The sequence below is a fragment of the Panthera pardus genome, unplaced genomic scaffold, assembly GCF_024362965.1.
Source record: "Panthera pardus isolate Hobbes unplaced genomic scaffold, ASM2436296v1 HiC_scaffold_13, whole genome shotgun sequence".
Classification (NCBI taxonomy): domain Eukaryota; kingdom Metazoa; phylum Chordata; class Mammalia; order Carnivora; family Felidae; genus Panthera; species Panthera pardus.
The window spans coordinates 149629491-149647248 of record NW_026526688.1 but is presented as its reverse complement, the minus strand read 5'-3'; the positions used below and the strand labels follow the sequence as shown (position 1 = coordinate 149647248).

Here is a 17758-nt window from a genome sequence, read left to right as displayed (position 1 = left end):
TCTAGCATTACATTTTTTCCTTAGCTCTTGGTGTGATAGTTTATGGCAGTGATAGTGAAGTACATCATAGTGAGATATCATTTGCATTGTTTTACTTGTTCTTTTTTCTCCCCTCTTTTGTGTATTAAAATTTAAATTACATAAACATTAAGTATCATATATATGTTTTGTTTTGGTTATCATACTATAAAATAACAAGATCATGGAAGTAGTCATTTTATAAAATAAGTAATAAAGGAAAATTGGCTATGTTAACCAATTTTACCTATTGAAGTTATCATCTCTATTTTAAAAGAATGTGATAGGGTTTAAGCATAAGTGAATATAAATTCAGGTGTTTTGGAATGCATAAAAATTTTTCCCATTGAAGTCAATGGTATTAGGTTAAGGAATTTGCCTTATAAGAGATTTTTTAGGAACCTATTCTTTCATGGGCAGGGGAAAACTATGCCATCAATGGTTTTTCTAGGTTTTATACTAACCAGTCAACTTGAAAATCTTTGATCTATTCAGTTTAGAATTGATGGAGAAAACATTCTCTATCACTGAAGGATACAGTCCCATAAATACTGCTTGTTAGTACCTTGGAAGGTAGTAGAATGTCATTTTTCCTGGAATTCAAGAATGACTGGAAAATTAAAGTAAACATTGTGTTCATGGTTCTCAATAATTGAAGCACTCCTTCCATCCTAAATCTGGGAGTGGCAGTGTCTGCCTACATGTGCCAGACTTGCGATCAGCCCTCCTTAATTGGGATTCTGGAAGAGAATTAAGCTCTAACGCCGTGGGGAGCTTTCATTTTTATGAAATGAATGAACTCCCCCCCTGAAATATAATTAACATGCATTGTTATATTAGTTTAAGGTGTACAGTATAATGCTCAATAATTCTATACATTACTCTGTGTCCATCAAGATAAGTGTACTCTTAATCCTCTTTATCTATCTGAAGTTCTCTTTTATGAATCCGGAATCATCCTATGTATCATCCTTAAGAGAACTGACAACAGGCACTCACATCATTTTTGTTAGGGCTTAATTCTTTGTGGAACCTTAGATGCGAAAGGCTATATATATTCTCTCCTACTTTGGTTTTCAGTTGCAGCTTTGATATTGTGGAATTCATCAGTTCAGCCAACAATCACTTGCTGCTATATGCCAGCCCCTGCATAGGCTTGAAGATGTAATGGTGAGCAAACAAGCACATGACTTATGGAAGAGATGGTCAGTAATCAAATAATCATTTTAGTGAATACGTAATTAAACCCTGGAAAGTGCTCTGAAGGAAAGGAACCGGTTTCTCTGAGACCCGTGTTAAAGGAATCTGTCCTCTGCTGGGACTGCTGGCCAAAAGTGATGACAAGGGTTTACACACCAGTTGACTGAGAAACCTGGGCTTGGGGCATGTTGTTGACAAAACCAGTTTTCAGCTGTTCTCATTTAGGAACTTGCAATTGCTGTTTGATTTTACCAGCGGATGACAGCATTAGGTCCAATCCACATCACACTGTTTCTACTGGATAAACTTAAAACGTATTTGTGTAATAATGATACCAATTATGTCTTTCATATACACTGAATCAGTGTGAGGTTAAATGTGTATACTTGTATATGTATTTATTTATTTTATAAACTTTTTTGTTGAGAGGAACAATACTCTTTTTCTCTTTCAAGTCCCCGCAGTGCCTAGCAAAAGTATTTGTACAGTACTTCATAACTGTTAAAACTAATATTTCCTAATATTTGATTTCAACCTCTCTCAGCGATTTTTTAAGTTAGATATGGACTTACATGCTTTCTTTGTTAATGTTAAAATGGAGGGCAGAATTTAAAGGATTTTTATTTGGGATGATTGACTTTAGACTTAGAAAAAGAAGCCAGATTGTTTTTTCACTAATTTGCAGATCTGCTTTATTTCTCTGTTCTTTCGAGGTCACCACACACAGGATAAGCTGTGTGAGAAGGAAGGTTCTAAGAGAAAGCATCTAATAACCTGAGGAGAGTCACATTTCAACAACACGATGACTTCTTATCCAGGAGAAGCATGTTCAGGTTTTGCTTTGTGATCCTTTTGATGTTCTACGCAAATGAACCCTTGGCCTAGATTTATTTTTTTCACAAACATTTCATCCTTTTAGTCCTTCCTATAGGGGCAGGGATACTTTTCTGCCCTTGGTCAAATTTGTTGTAGCTGAGAACTGATAGCTGAGCTTAGCTGTGCTGAGCGTTGGCTGTCCTTTTATGAAGACCAGAGAGACACTCATTATCCTGGGAATGAATATTATGGGACACTTGTCCCTGCCTTTTAGAAGCTGTCTTTCACAATACTGTTAGATGACCAAGAATAAGAACTGGTTTATGCAATTGCACACCTGAAACTAGTATAACACTGTATGTTAACTACACTGGAATTTAAAAAAAATAAAAAAAATACATTGTACTTAAGAGTGAGAGAGACAAAGCCCATTAAAGGCCCATCAGGAAGTAGGTTTGATGTTAAAGAGATTCAAACTCATTTCTGTAATGTAGGAGTCTAGATTCTTTTTTCAAAAAATTTTTTTTAATCTTTATTTTTGAGAGAGAGAGAGAGAAAGAGAGACATAGTGTGAGCAGGGGAGGGGCAGAGAGAGAGGGAGACACAGAATCCAAAGCAGGCTCCAGGCTCTGAGATATCAGCACAGAGCCCGACGCAGGGCTCAAACTCACGAACCGTGAAATCATGACCTGAGCTGGAGTCGGATGCCCAACTGACTGCGCCACCCAGGCGCCCCAGGAGTCTAGATTCTTGAGATATCCAAAGGAACTGAGGGAGAAATCATGACCCACAGAACAAGCTATTAAGAGTTTAAGGCTGCCTTGTTTTCTAAGGAAATGTTATTTGAGGCCCTACTTTTTTTTTTAAACTCTGTCATCAAGTAAGGTTTAATTCCAAGAATACAAGAATGATACTATATCAAGAAATTGATTGACATGGACCCTGATTACTTTAACAGTGGTTGAAAGCAATAATCATTGCATATGAAATTACGTTTAAGGAGGGAAGTGTTTTCATATTTATAACAGAACGCAATATTAAAATTAAAAGATGAAAATCATTCTATACCATACATAAAAAGGCTTACCTGAAAATTTAAATGAAGAAGAATCTATACATAAAGACCCAGGTTTTCCCTTTAGCTTCTGATATAAAATGGTTTCAATTCTATCCCAAAATTTTGCTGCATTATTTTTAAAACAGGACTTAAACTTCAGCACAGCATGTATTATCACTTTCCCTTGGGCTCGGCTGTAGAACAGAAAGAGACAAATAAATTACGCTTTTATTACTGAGCCTCGATCATTCTTAGAGGAGTCATTTTATAATTTTGTTAAATAGAGCTCCTGGCAGCTATTGCACTCTCAAGGGAGTGGAAATGGCACTTTGTGGACATGGTGAACTGTAAAGAGAGTATGATTTAGAGTCAGGGAACTGAGTTTGTATTCTAGATTCACCATCTGCCAATTCCCTGACTACAGCAAGCTGTTCGCATTCTCTGTACTTACAAATTTCTTCATCTCTGTAATGGGGATAATAGTATTTCCTGGGCTATTGTACACACCATATAAAGTAATGTATACGGAGGTATTTTGTAAATCTCAGTGCTGTGCAAAATATACTTATTAATATAAATATGTCTCTGTATCAAAAATCCACCATGGACGTGCTACGTAAGGCTGATAGCAAATAACAAAATGAAACATAACAGGTGAGATGAGAGAATCATTTATTATCTTGAGTGCTTTTTGTTTGTTTGTTTGGTTTTTGGTGGAGGCACAACTTGCAAGGGTGGGCCCGTTCTTGTCGTCTGTTGGAAATTGTGACTGAGCAAACACATTAGACTGGATTTGTTTTATTTGTAATTCTGACTTGAAGATGTAAATGTATAAATCAGAAGTTTTAAAAGGGGGGTATTATTACTGACTTGATGGGATGTCTATTCTGCTCTATTCTCTGTTTGTCTACCTCCTCCCCTCTTCCCAGGCATTTGTCTACATTTGTATATTTGAAAATCCACAACAACCTCAAAGTATGTGACTCAAGAGAGATCTTGAAAACATCCACTTGCAAACCTTCATAATATCCATGAACAAAACAGGAACCATGGCTAAGATCCAAGGTTTTCTGAGTAATTATAAAGCTTTATTATTTCAATAGTATTTTTGCAGGATAATTCTAGATAATAGATTTGCTAACTTCTATATCACCCCTTTCTACTTTATGTTTTACCAGACACTCTTCCTTTGAGCACTATACATGTATTCTTTCCATTTCCTTTTGTACAGTATTAAGCATTTAGTAGTTGAATGTTAATTTATTAAGTATTCTCAGTTCTTTTGCTATTATACCTGTGCAGTGCTAATATTTCTTCTGTGATTTGTAGAGATGAACCCTTTATTTCTCATGGAATAGACAAGGACATATTATATTGCTTTGTTTATTTTAAAGATTTTGTCCAACCGTGGATGTCACTCTGAACTTTTCTCCTGGGTCAAATAACAATCTAAAACTAAACTAAATATAGGCATATGGATTCTTAATCTGACATCATCAAGAGTCATAAGATCCTCTTTTCTACCAAAAACATGAACTAAAAGTTATTTTGATCTTACCTTCGCTTGACCCATAAAATAATCTTTAGTTTTATATGACAAATGCTTTTAATTCTTTGCCACAGTATTTTCCTTTCCATTCCTGAAGTTTCAGTTCATTCATTCATTCATTCACTCAATGAATGTATATTGTCCAAGCAATATATCAGGCAGAGTTCTAGGGACCAGAGCTACATCAGCTATGAACATATAAGACCACAGGTGCCTTCTCTCATGCTACTAAGAGACACAGACAAACAGGAAAATGAAGAAATAAAATAATCTTAAAAATGAGTTCTATGAAGGAGACAGCAATGACTTGAAGATTAGAGATGAGAACATTTTAGACAGCTTCAGGGAAGGCCTCTTTGAGGTGAGATCCTAATGACAAGAAAGAGTGAGTCATGAGAAGAAATGGGGGAGGTATGTCCCAGAAAGAAGGAACATCAAGTACAAAGGCCCTGAGCAAGAGAGACTTAATACTTCCCGCAGTTTTATTAAAGTCTTCTTTCTGACTCTAGACCTCAATATCCCTTTCCTTATAGAGCATTTACTTTAGAAAAGTTATAAATTCTTTCTCTGCCTCTTTGAACTATAGGCAAACCTTTTAAAAGCCTCTTGCAGTTTGACAGCCCCAGAAATGTCTTTCTCAAGGACGCAAAAGCCATCTCTGAAATGTAACCATCAAAAGAGATAGAGACTCTATCTCTCAGTTTCTGTGAGACAGGTGGGGCCTAACTTTGGTAGGCACTTTACTTACTCCAAATGGTCAAACTACCTCCTGTCATGACAATACGAGAACTTTACTTTTCCTTGGGCAAAACCAGTTAGCAAACACAGATGACCTAAGATACCCCATCACCCCAGCCTTTAAAAACATTATGGTCCTTTATTTCATGGGAGTTTTGAAGTGAGGTCAGAGAGAGGCAAGGCCAGATCAGGGAGGATCATGTGGACTGTATAAGGAATTTGGAATTTATGAGAGACTGTCAGAGGATATTAAGTAGGATGATATTGTGCTCTTCAAATTCACTTTGCTGTGTGGAGAATGGATTGTCATGGAACAGGAGTGAAAGCTAAAGTTGATGCAGTCATCTGGATATGACTACTTTGGTTCAAACTACAGCTTTATTATTTATTAAATGTGTGACCTCGGCAAGTCACTTAAACTACCTTTGCTTCAGTATTCTTATTTGTAAAATAAGAAACTGATCTGTACATATCATACATGGTTGTTATCAGGTTAAATGATTTAATATCAATAAAGTCTTGGGGGGCTACTGGTTAAGAGCCTGGATTATTTAAAAATAAACTGGGAAAATTAAACAGAAAAAGTTCTAGTTTTAGGGAGGGGAGATTCTAAAACATATTAACTTTCTTTAATTTGTGCTTGTAATTACTATTTTTTCATATCTATTGCAGGTTATCTGTTCCTAGGTTATCTGTGCCTCATCAGTATTTAGATAAACATCGCTGCTAGATAATAGCTGTAGAATTGGATTTCTAGAGGGGCCAGTAAAGGAGAGGAGTGAAGCTGATAGGGTTGAAGTACATATGCACACATCGTGGGAGTGTTGGGAATTGCCAGTGTGTGGCCTCAGTTTCAGTGCATTATTACCATGTGGGGATGAGGCCCTGTAATGCCAGATCTCTTTTTATTTTTCAACACATTCTGAAAATTATGTCTTTTATATGATATTTCTCAACTTTTACTTATTTTTTTATTTTTTAGAATTTCTAATATATTATGTTTTAATTCTGCCTGTTTTTCACTTATGCTCCTTTTAATTTCATATTCATGGATGTTATCAACTTTTATATTTAATCCATAACTCTAAGCTAGATTTGGCTCGTATCTACTAGTTTGTACCTCCTAGGTCAGATATTCTATATGTGGCTCTCTTATCTTACCCATTCTTTTCTTCTGTTGAAATCATCTCCTGATTTTAGATTTGCTTTTTGACCTTGTGCCTTCAAATAAAATATAAATACATTGAGCCTTTGCCTGAGACTCATAATCAGTTGGAATTCTTGGTTCTGGTTGGATAATTTTCCAAAAGATCTTGAATACCTTTTTTCACATTTGAAAATGCTAGTAGTTTTGAAGCCTCAAACTAAAATTTATTTCAACCTTTCAATTTATACCAAACAAATATATGCTGTTAAGTATGAGGCATGAAGGTAAAGGACAGAATTTTCTGCTCTGTGCCTCTTGGGCTATTTTACATACCTTACTTGGACAACGTGAGATTTGACATACTGTCTTCTCAGTTTAGATCCATGAAATGTTTCATTTATCTGTTAAAAAATAAAATGAATAAAGACTAATGTTTTCTTTAAAATTTTTTTAAAAATTTTTATTGTGGAGAACTCCAAACATACACAATAGCAAATAAAAGAATGTAATGAACCCCGTGTACACATCATTCAACTTTACCAGCTACCATTAAATGGCTAAATTGTTTTATTTTATTACTACCTACATGCCAATAGTTAATAAATCCTTAATATCATTGAATACATAATATTAAATTTTTCCTAGATTGTGACCCATTTAAGAAAAAGATGCATTCTTTCTCACCTTCTTCTTAACAGAAGACCATGGGGGAGGGAGAGGGTGAATAAAAAAAGTTAGAGGGAGGGAGGCAAACCATAAGAGACTCTTAAATACTGAGAACAAACTGAGGGTTGAGGGGGGGGGTGGGAGAGAGAGGAAAGTGGTGATGGGCACTGAGGAGGGCACTTGTTGGGATGAGCACTGGCTGTTGTATGGAAACCAATTTGACAATAAATTATATTTTAAAAAATGAAAAAGAAAAAGATGAAATGTATACTAAACATGTCTTTTTGAAAATTATCTTTATATTAGCTAGGTTTATTCACAAATGTCTTCAAATCAATAAATTATGTGGTAAGGTAAGGCAAGAATATTTGTTTCCTAACAATAGCATGATAGGGAAGAATACAGTATTTATTTTGAAGAGGTGAATTCAAAGGACCAACTGATAGAGATTGCCTTCCGTGTTCAGCTTTCTATTGAACATCAGTGTCATAAAACTTAACAGAAATGTCCCCAAAGGTGAGATATTTCTTTCTTTTCTTTCTTTCTTTTTAACTATGGGCCCCCCTTCATGGCTGTACTACACACCATTTTCCCTGCTCTTTCAGGTATATGCTACTGATGGGTTTGAAGCAGGATATGTAAAAATCTCTCAGAAATTTTATATAAGAATCATTTTCTCAACTGTTCCTGATTTTAACCTAATGAGTGATTTCCCACAGCAGGACCTTCACAGGGCACCCAACAACAAATTTCACTGTCTATGGCTTTAACTTTGGCAAAGACAGGCCTTCAATATCACTGACTCAATATCAGTATCGCAAATATGTAGTTTACACTTTCCTTTTGTTACAAAGCATTGGAATATGTTCATCTATTCAATAGATATCTATTGAAATAAAACTATAAACAGATTAGATTTATATTTGGAAATTTAGTGGAGGAAACAGATAATAAGTAGACCAAGAAATAAATATATAAATATGATAATTTGAGATAGTGTTAGGTAATAAAAAGAATATAAAATAAAATAATGCTACAGAGTGATTCAGGGGACAATATTTGAATGATCCAATAAGTCCTTTTAGAACAGGTGACATTTGGGTGGGACCTGAAAGATGAAAAGTTGAGAATCAAGGGGAGACAATTATTTTAGACAGAGAGAAAACCAGGTGCTATGGTCCTAGGTAAGAATGAGATTGTTAAGTTTGAGGGGTAGAAAAAATTGTGGTGACTTAAGTAAAATGAGCAAGGGAGAGGGTATAAGTTGAGGTTGTCCAGGTAGGTGGGGCAAGATTACAGTCAGCCTTGTTGGCCATGGTAAGGAGTTTAGATGTTATTTCTAAATATAATCAATGAAGGAATCTTGGCAAGATGGTAACTAAACAATACAGCATTTCTCTTCTATTCTTAATTCCAACACATCTGTCTCTCCTGGGACCAAGTGGAGTGGGGTTTTATGGGGGCCCTGGAAGCAGGGCAGTGATGAGGAACTTTCTCTTCCAGGGGTCAAGGAAGAACCTAGAAAATAGTCTGAGAGCCTGTGTAAGAATAGAATTGCAACAGGCCCTGAAAAGAGCTTGGTCAACAAAAGTTTGTGGATAACCAGGTATAAAGCTGACATTGGACCATGTTTGTAGTGACCAAAGATGCTCCCCTGCTCTTGGGCAAGTGGTTTGATGTACGAGCGTGACTGCCCTGTTTTGTATGGATAATTTTGGTACCTCACACATATCAGATATCATTTTGGTTGTCTATAATCTGATGCATTATATATGAAAAACACATAGAGTTTGTTTAAACATTTTTGAACATTTGATTGGCCATATGAAATTGATATAATCTGAAATTTGCTCAAGATTCTATATTTGCATGCTTTTCAATTATAGAACAGAAAAATCATAAAGAAGGCGGGAAACATACTTTTAGTGGGACCCTGAGTAAGTCAACGTTTTAGTGCCTCAGTTTCCTCATATAGAAAATGAGAACGTTGTGAGGAGTAAAGAAATGAAATTAATTAATTAAGGAGTAAAGTCCTTAGGCCAGTACTGATGGTTAATAAGGCTAATTACTATTGTTAAGGTACTGCCTCACTCTAATGTTTAGAATTTCTATTCACTATAATTGGGTATCATATCTGCTGCCCACAAAAAATAGGAAATGACAGAGATTTCATTTTGAGTTGTCCACTAGTTTTCTCCTACAAAAAATAGGAAATGACATAGAGATTTTTTCTTAAGTTATCCACTAGAAAACCACATATCTAAACATGAAAATATTCCCTGTGGAGGCCTAGTTTCTGTAGGTAATGCTTTACTACCATTCATAGTAAAGCAGCATTTCTTTATCCAATTTCTTTTTTCTTTTTAGAGTCTATCATCACAAGAATTATTTAATGAAAATCACAAGAAGAACAGGTGATAGGTATTATAATAATGACTAATAGGTGATTTTGTGAATGATACACAGCTCTATTTTGTGCTCTTATCACCAGTATTGTTTTTATGAATGCTGTGTACAGTAATAATTTAATACACAGAGCATCATTGTATTAAGCGAAAACAGAAAGGCGTGTAAGTAAAAGCAGGCACTTTAACACATGTAGAGGAAAAAGTATGAGAACTATCTAGTGATTGTTTTATTTATTTATTTACTTCCTTATTTTTTAAATAACGTTTATTTATTTATTTTGAGAGAAGAAGAGTGAGCAGAGAAAGAGGGAAGGTCAGAAAGAGAGGGAGAGAGAGAGAATTCCAAGCAGGCTCTGCTCTGTCAGCACAGAGCTGGATGCGGGCTTGATTTCATTAACTGTGAGGTCATGACCTGAGCAGAAACCATGAGTCAGAAGCTCGACTGACTGAGCCACCCAGGCGCCCCTGGTGACTGTTTTGATACAGGTGAGTTGGGTGGGGTTCCTGGGTGGCTCAGTTGGTTAAGCATCTGACTTCATCTCAGGTCATGATCTCATGGTTCCTGGGTTCAAGACCCATGTCAGGCTGTGTGCTGACAGCTTGGAGCCTGGGCCTGCTTCAGATTCTGTGTCTCCCTCTCTCTCTGCCCCTCCCCCACTCACACTCTGTCTTTCTCTCTCTCTCTCTCAAAAATAAATAAACATTAAAAAAATACAAATGAGTTAAAAACCGAGAATGAGGATTGCTAAAGGAGTCTGAAGCAAGGTGTCACGATTGGTGGTTGATTGACCAACATGATATGATAATTGATAAAAACTAACAATTTTAGAATATTCATTTTGAGATAAACATAGTTTAATTGATTTGAATGATTTGATCTAAATTTATAGAAGAAAAGTGATTTTATTAGTTTGGGTATATTTTGAATTATTTTGAAGTTATATATTAACTTTGTTATGTTTATAATTTATTAAGAATATTAATGATGCTCTGCTTTAGGTATGTTTTTAGGTTATCTTTTTTTAAGGGCTTACAGAATAATAGGACTTTTGCTAAGATGATGATGTGTTTCATCTTATATGACGCCTACAACAATCCTATGATGTAGGTATTTGTCATATTATTTTTACTTGAAGAAACTGAGATGTGAAGAGATTAAGTGATTTGTTTAAGTTTATGTAGCTGGTAAATGGGTAAACTTAGAATTGAACAAGGACTCTGCATCCAACGTCTATTAACCATTGTATTATGTTGCCCCTTTGTTATTTCCTTTTTATCATAAAGCTACAGGAGAAGTGGGAATTTTCTTTCTCCATTTTTTATATACTAACTCTTAGTATAATGGTAAAGGCATACAAAGACTTTTAAAGACTGAATTTATTAGAAACTTGGAGGTAGTGGAATGTTACGGAAAGAATGCAAGCTTCAATCAGATCGAAGATGTCCTGTCAAGAATGCACTCAAAGAAATGGGAGGCGAATGATGCCACCACTGCTTTTGGCAGGATTTGGTTTGTTTGATAGAATTACTTGAGCTAATGAGAGTGTATCTATGTCCAAGGAGTAGTCAAGACTTTTCATTAGGTTTTTAGTCAGCTAAAGGTTAACTTAAAGCACACTCTTAAGTAGACATTTAAAATTTTTTACCACATTGAGGAGATACAAGATGATCTTTATTTTGGGCTATATGTTCTCTTCTACACTGGCCATTCTTCCTTGAAGCACTTCTTAGTTAAGGATCAGAAACAACATGTATTTGTTCAGGTATCTTGGAGGTAGGATATATTTTATTCATTTTTTAATACATTAGAAATACTCATTGACTGCCTCTCATGTGTCAGGCATTTCTTAGTGTTCTCTAAATATGTCCCTATTACGTTTTTTTTTCCTGTACATGTTTTCTGACTGACTTTCTGAAAGGACTATATTAATCTAGAACTAAGATAGTAGTAAGAAATAGTATGAAATTATCAATCATTTCCAAGTTGGAAGGTTATTATTAGGATTCTGGCACTTCTAGGAACATAACCTTTAAAAGGGCAATGCACAGAAAAAAATTTCAACTTACCAAAGATACTATCTTTTTATTTAGGTCCATATATTCTTGTGAATATGGTTTTTCAAACTTGCTGTCATAGTCAATATTATTGACTTTAAAGCTGATATGATAGTAGAAAGGTGTCTTTGCTGGAAAGGAGAGAAAAGAACAGTTACACATTGTGTAACTACTTTTCATTCTTAAGAGAATCATGTGAAATATAATATTCTGATTAAATTGCAGGTAACTCAACATTTAAATAGTTTTGATTCCTAGTGATTGTTAAAATAACTTTGACAGAGCAATGTTTATTAACATAATCTAGCTCTATAACTATATCCAAAGATTTATTCAGAATTTTTAATGTAAAATTTTAATGTGCCAGCTTTCAAGTTTGGATCCTCTGAAGATAAATATGTTACTATGAGAAATGATATTAAGGCATAGGTAATTATCTTAGTTTTTGTGCTCTTCACATATCACAATTTAGGAAAATCAGCAGAGGCCTAGGTTTATATCATTTGTGAAGCACCTAGAAAGTTAAAATGAATAAAAGAGAAAGTAAAATGAAACATGACTTGTAAGCACTGCAAATTAAGTAAATAGAAGAAAGAAATCAAACTTAAAACTATAGAAAAGTAAAGCTGAGTTGAGTGTTAAACTGGACTATACTATTTTAATACATCAAATACAGTATAAATTAAATTTTTTCTTTCAGCTTTTCTCAGGTCCTTTTGTACCTCTCCATTCCATAAACTAGGAGGGCACAATGAGAAGAGAGAGAAAGAGAGAGGGCTCAAACTATTTAAAAATTGAAGAAGAGGGAATACTTCCAAACTCATTTTATGAAGCCAACATTACTTTGACACTAAAGCCAGGTGAGGACACTACAAGAAAAGAAAACTACAGACTAACATCCCTGATGAATATAGGTGCAAATATCCTCAACAAAATACTGAATTTAACAACACATTGAGAAGATCATACACCATTACCAAATGAAAATTATTCTTGGGATGCTAAGATGGTTTAATACACACAAATCAATAAATGTGATAAATGCACTAACAGAAGAAAAATAAAAATCATGATAATCTCAATAGATGAGGAAAAATAATTTGATAGAATATAGTACAACATCTTTCATGACGTAAAAACATTCAACACATAGATTCTAGAAGAAACATACCTCAACATAGTAAAACTATATATGACAAATCATAGCCAACATCATATCTAATGGAGAAAGGTTAAAAGCTTTTCCTATAAGGTCAGGAATGAGGCAAGGATGCCCACTGTCTTCACCCTTATTCAACATAGTACTAGTAGTTATAGCTATAGCAAATGGGAAAGAGAAAGAAATAAAAGGCATCCAGATTGGAAAGGAAAAGGTAAAACTGTCATTATTTGCAGATGATGTGATATAGAAAATCCTATAGATTCCAAAAAAAATTACTAGAACTAATCGAGTTCTGGAAATTTGCAAGATAGAAAATCAACATACATTAAGCAGTTGTGTTTCTATACAGTAACAATGAAATGTCTGAAATAATATATGTTATGGTGGTAATCATTTCAACTCAATATGGTGTATCAAATTAATTCATTGTACACCTTCAGCTACACAATGTTATGTATCAACTATATCTCAATAAAGCTGGAAAAGAAAATTCTGAAGACCATAGTATTTTTGTTGTTATATATTTTTATTCATAAATACTCTATGACTTTTTATTTTTCTATTAGACTATCAAGATTGAGAATCTATGGTATTGAGGCAATGTTAGGTTATATTAACTTCTTAAACTACTAAATGAATTTCAAACGCCAAAGAGGAAAGCCGTTATCTAGCTCTGGTATCATGTAAGACACCAAACCCTTAATTAGAAGGTAGAGTGGTATACTAGGTGTTGCTGTTGACATTCAGAAGAACCAGCAGACTATCATAATAAAAAATAAGCTCAGGGGCGCCTGGGTGGCGCAGTCGGTTAAGCGTCCGACTTCAGCCAGGTCACGATCTCGCGGTCCGTGAGTTCGAGCCCCGCGTCAGGCTCTGGGCTGATGGCTCGGAGCCTGGAGCCTGTTTCCGATTCTGTGTCTCCCTCTCTCTCTGCCCCTCCCCCGTTCATGCTCTGTCTCTCTCTGTCCCAAAAATAAATAAAAAACGTTGAAAAAAAAAAAAAATAAGCTCCTCTCCTTCAAATGTAACCTAGACCTTGAGCAACTAAAAACATTTATGACCTAGAATTTCTTTTAAGTGTTATTTTCATTGTTCTTTTCCTTCCTAGAAGAGTCATATTTTTCAAATAATCAGGACACACTCTGAGCTAGGGTTTAGGGCTCCAGGGAGGACTCGATCCTGACTGATTCACCTCTTTGTATTTTTATTAAAACATGTTTTAAATTTCCCAGTGATTTTTAAAAACTGAGATATAATTGACATATAACATTATATTAGTTTCAGGCATACAACATAATGGTTTGATATATGTATAACAAGTATAAATATACACATATATTTATATATATTATATATACATACATATTATATATATATTATGTATATACGTATATATTTATATCACACAGTAAGTCTGGTTAACATCTACTCAAGTGATTTTTATGCACATTAAAGCTTGAGAAGCAAGGCTTGGGTAAGTAGCTCTCAGCCTGGGTTTCCAATTAGGATCACAGGTGGAGTTTTAGGAATTGTCATCACTTGTGCCCTTTCTCACAATCTATTCTGGGCGGGAGCATCAATGTTGTAATTAAGTTTTCCAGGTGATCCTAAGGTGAGGCCAGGGTTAAGTATGAGGGCCGCTGAGTATATTTCTGAGAGTTGAGTTCAGCCTTTGGTTCAAGGGGAGGTAATAGGGTTTGTTCTACCTGGATTTGGTGGGGGCAGGTCAGTGTAGCCTGTATTATCCATGCTGTAGGAGAATTTTGGGGCATCTGTAGGAAGGGAAGTTCCCTGAAGACAGGCAAGGAGAGACTCCATGTAGGAACTTCTGAAGTTCTGAAGGAACTTACTTCTGAAGCTCTCCTGAGAGAAAGGACTCAAAAGGGGTCTTTCTTGTATTTCAAGGCCCTTCTGTCTGGCTGTGGTGGTAGCAGGTGAAGGGTCTGTGCCGAAGCCTTTAAAGGAATATTCTCAAGATGCGATGTAATTTCTCTACATAACCTCACCGAAGGAAGAAACACAGCAAAGGAAGAGGAAAGGACAGAAATGGAAGGTTCTCAAGTAAGTATTATTTCCTGGGTAAGGGCCCATGTCTACTTTTCCTCCTGCAAGGCCATGGTTTTAGAACATGCAGACATTTACTTCTATACCTCTTGTGTTCCTGCCTAATAAGTTTGTCTCAACTACTTTTTTTCCATGTCTTCCTATGGCAGTCAAGTTTAGCTCCTTCTCCCCTATAGCCCAGAGCTCTCTCTCCATGTAGACTTCCCCTTTCTCCATTCAGACTTCTGATATTCCTTAAGCAATTCCTACTGTGAATTACTGACCTGCAACTACTGAAAACGTTCCCTTTGCAATAGATCAACTTGGGAAGGTGTGGATATCCATGAGTCTTATGGGGGATGAGGTGGGTCCTGGGATATTAGTGAAGAAGGAGAATAGTGTTTAGGTCTCCTCCATGCTCTGTCAGCTCTTTGTGGACCAGGATTAAGAAAATGCATATCTAAACAGGATGGTATTAATGGCCCAGAAAAACTGAGAAATTTCTGTAGAAGAGTAGTTAGAAGAGACATGTTCTCCAAAATGCTTAAAGAAAGCTTACTTAAATACACAATTAGAAATTATAGAAAATGGACACTTTATATGGCTTGACATTTGAATACAACTGATATTTTTATGATTAGATTTAAATTATAATTTACCTGTTTTTCTGGCCAGTAAGAAAACAGCAGTTATTATGTGTCCTTTGGCAAATATTAGGCACCTGATATCAATTTGCCCCATTATAGCTGATGTTAACTTCATTCACTTGTTTCAGTTGCTGTCTGCCAGATTCCTTCTAATGTGATTCTAAGGTACAGCCAGGATTAAAATTCATTGCTCTGGATTAGGGGTCAGCAAACTATGAAATCTAGCCTACTACCTGGTTTTGTGTAGCCTGTGAACAAAGAAAGGTCTTTACTTTTTTTAAAAGTTGGAGAGTCAAAAGAATAATATTTTGTGACATGTGAAAATTATATGAAATTCAAATTTTAGTGTTTATGAATAAAGTTTTATTGGGAAGCACTACATTTATTTATGTATTGTCTACTCTAGCATAGCAATAGACTCAAGTAGTTGTAATAGAGACTGTAATGGCTCATCAGGAGGAAAGTATTTACTTTCTGGCCCTTTGTTGGAAAAAAATTTGTTGCAATAGACTCAAGTAGTTGTAATAGAGACTGTAATGGCTCATCAGGAGGAAAGTATTTACTTTCTGGCCCTTTGTTGGAAAATTGTGCTGACCCTGCTGAACACTTTTAGTTCAAGAGTAGTGTGATGCTCTAGCAACTCTCCTCCATTACTGCTATATCTCCATTATAGCACCTAGCCTAGTATTTGCCATTAAATACATAGTAGTCACCCAATGAATGCTTGTTGAATTGAATCTGGGTCATTTCAGTTGCCTTTTTTCTTTTTTCTTATCTATTTATCTCTTAAAAAGTTAACCAAACAGAAAACACAACATTATCATTATATAGAGTCATGGGAAGCAGACAAAGATAGGTATCCTGGGGTGAATATTTGTGTGGGGCTTTGGTTTTTCCAGCTGTCTTTCCAGTTTTTGTGAGGAGATGGCTCATTGCTTTCAGGTTTGGAGTCTGGTGTAGTGAACTAGAAAATATTCAAATGGTACTGAAAGCTTCATCCAAAAGAGAAGCATCGTAAGGCTGCCTCTATATGATGCCATGCCAGAGCATCTGCATAAAAAGTTTAAAATTTGGTTCACCGGATTGAGATTTGGTTTATTTACTGACAAATCCTTTTCTTAAAAGGATCATTCTGATTCATTTAATGTTTTAGCTCATGCAAAGTATTGTGGCATCAGGTATATGAACTTAAGGTGAAAAACCAATGACTTTTAAAAAGATAAGTCCTATCAAAGTACTTAACACAGTCTCAGGAGGTTCTATTCTTGTTCCCACAGGCTTACTATGACTTGAGAAAACTTACATTGTTAACAAAACTTACCTATTTTGATGCAGAGGTACTTAATTAGGAATATTTTCCTTTTTAGAAGTTTTTATAAATCACTAAAGTTTATGATTTCTGGAAATATGTATGACTAACTCTAAGAGTGAGATCATAAATATATTAGAATTCATATTCCTTTTCACATAGGTAGATTCTTCTAGGCCTACTGAACATATCAGTATAGAATTTTGCTTTAGAATAAATTGCAAATGGTGATTACGCACACACACACACACACACACACACACACACAAATATATATATACTGGCATTACAAACAAGTATAATTTAGTAACCATAAAAACAATTTTGTTTTTAAATTCTTTAGTAACAAATAGTATTATGGTCACCATACACCACAAAACATGGTCTCAATTCAGAAGTTAAAATGCCCAGGTCTGCTTTTAAATCACAGTTTGAACTTGATGTAAAGTTTTTTTTTCCCCCTCTTACCAAGCTCTTTACTCACCCAGTTCTGTTATTCTTCCTTTCCCACTTCATTAACTGGATGTGGACCTCTCTAGGTCCTTACTTGAATGGTTAAGAATTTGTCATCTACTTTAGTGTTCTAAGAACTTAGTACATATTTAAAACGAGTTTCCTTCTAGGTTTTTCTGAAATTGGTTTCTCTTTCAAAGCTCATTTCTCAGCTTGACATGAGAGGGAAAACATCTATTATTCATATATTGGGGAGGTCTTCATAGTATGAAAACTTTACAGCATACCTATCTCCAAAGATAACCTCTTTAAATATCTTTTCTTCTCTCTAGTTTCTGGCACTTTCGTACTTTTGATGAAAGGCAGCAGGTTCTGTGTCTATGTCTTGAGTGAGCAAATCTTATTCAAGGATTTATGAGCATGCCATGACTCTGACTCTTGGCCTGGCTTTGGTAGCAGCTGGCATTGCAATCTACCAAGGATCATGTTC

At 35.3% G+C, this 17758-nt stretch overlaps 1 protein-coding gene across 1 annotated transcript in view; it reads right to left on the bottom strand.

The window, feature by feature from the left end:
• Window positions 1-17758, bottom strand: part of LOC109275093 (transmembrane protease serine 11C-like) — a 52035-nt gene that overhangs the window by 24284 nt on the left and 9993 nt on the right. The window contains exons 3-5 of the mRNA XM_019463144.2: window positions 11667-11785; window positions 6859-6926; window positions 3122-3285 (exon numbers count right to left, since the gene is read on the bottom strand). Coding sequence (XP_019318689.2) covers window positions 3122-3285; window positions 6859-6926; window positions 11667-11785 — 351 coding nt within the window. The remainder of the gene's footprint in view (window positions 1-3121; window positions 3286-6858; window positions 6927-11666; window positions 11786-17758) is intronic.